This window comes from Austrofundulus limnaeus, unplaced genomic scaffold (assembly GCF_001266775.1).
Source record: "Austrofundulus limnaeus strain Quisiro unplaced genomic scaffold, Austrofundulus_limnaeus-1.0 Scaffold341, whole genome shotgun sequence".
In the NCBI taxonomy this organism is placed as follows: Eukaryota; Metazoa; Chordata; class Actinopteri; order Cyprinodontiformes; family Rivulidae; genus Austrofundulus; species Austrofundulus limnaeus.
Window position 1 is genome coordinate 621855 of NW_013952743.1, and position 1115 is coordinate 622969.

Genomic DNA, 1115 nt, shown 5'->3' on the forward strand with positions numbered 1-1115 from the left:
GTGTGTGTGTGTGTGTGTGTGTGTGTGTGTGTGTGTGTGTGTGTGTGTGTGTGTGTGTGAAGAATATCTGGAGTCCAGCTACCACAGACTGGAGCATCACTTCACAGTTTAATCCCATCTTCCTTTCCCTTCAGCGGCTGGGTTCTCGTGAATCCAGGAGAACTTTTGCTGAGTAAATCGAACCGTTTGTGTTGTAGAGGAGAGTTTAGGAGGCTGAGTACAACAGGATAGTCATCAAGTCTGCAAAACAGAACCACGTCCTTGTTACAGAATGTCACAGATCGGCTGTAAAACACACTAACACAGCTGTGTGTGTGTTGCATCACTATCAAGAAGTTAAAGCATCTTTTCTGCCTTCAGGAACAAGAGTGGACGACGCCAAAGCTCTGATAGCAGCCAGTCCATTAAAAATCTTGGCCTGTGACGACCTGGATGAAGCTGCAAAAATGGTTAGTTATCAGCGCTGCTGCATTACTTAGACTTCAGCCTGGATTATTAATCTATTGTGGACATTGAGTTTGTTTTGTCTGTTTCAGGTTGTAAAGCTGTCTGAAATTGTGTCTTTGGCTAAAGAAGCTCAAGTGGACATCACCTTCCAGCTGCCCATCTAAAAGAAACCAAACCTCAGCGACCCGAGACTCTACTGCCCCGACTGACTCCTGACCTCTCCAGAGGACACTTTTAGTTCCATCTCCATGCTGTTTCTGCTTCTGTGGTGTGATGGCAYGACTCTGAGCAGCTTCGCTTCATAGAAAACTCTGCTTCCTGTTCCAACGTGCAGCTCCTTATGAGAGTCAGTCCTWCGGTGTTTTATTGCACCGAGTTGATACGCACAAACCCCACCACATTTAACCCTGCCTCCTTTTTGCTCACTTTACCTTTACCTCCTCAGACCTGTTTAAAAACTCACAAGCAGCTTATTTATCCACTCTTTGACAGAGGAATCAGTTTGTTTTTACATTGCAGCTGATAATTGAGTCAAGATTGAACCTAGTAGCAGAAAATAATTTGAGTTTTAAAGGGATCCCTGATTAGTTGTAACATTGGACTTTATTTGATAAAAATATATTTTAACTGTAAAATAAAGACTGTAAAAATACTGTAGGCTGTTTAAT

The 1115-nt window shown here is 42.9% G+C and overlaps 1 protein-coding gene across 1 annotated transcript in view; it reads left to right on the forward strand.

Moving 5' to 3' along the window:
* Positions 1-1074, forward strand: part of sucla2 (succinate-CoA ligase ADP-forming subunit beta) — a 35304-nt gene extending 34230 nt beyond the window's left edge. Inside the window, exons 10-11 of the mRNA XM_014022755.1 lie at positions 361-449; positions 537-1074. Of these exons, the coding sequence (XP_013878209.1) occupies positions 361-449; positions 537-611 (164 nt within the window). The 3' untranslated portion in view covers positions 612-1074. The remainder of the gene's footprint in view (positions 1-360; positions 450-536) is intronic.
* Positions 1075-1115: the final 41 nt, after the last annotated feature.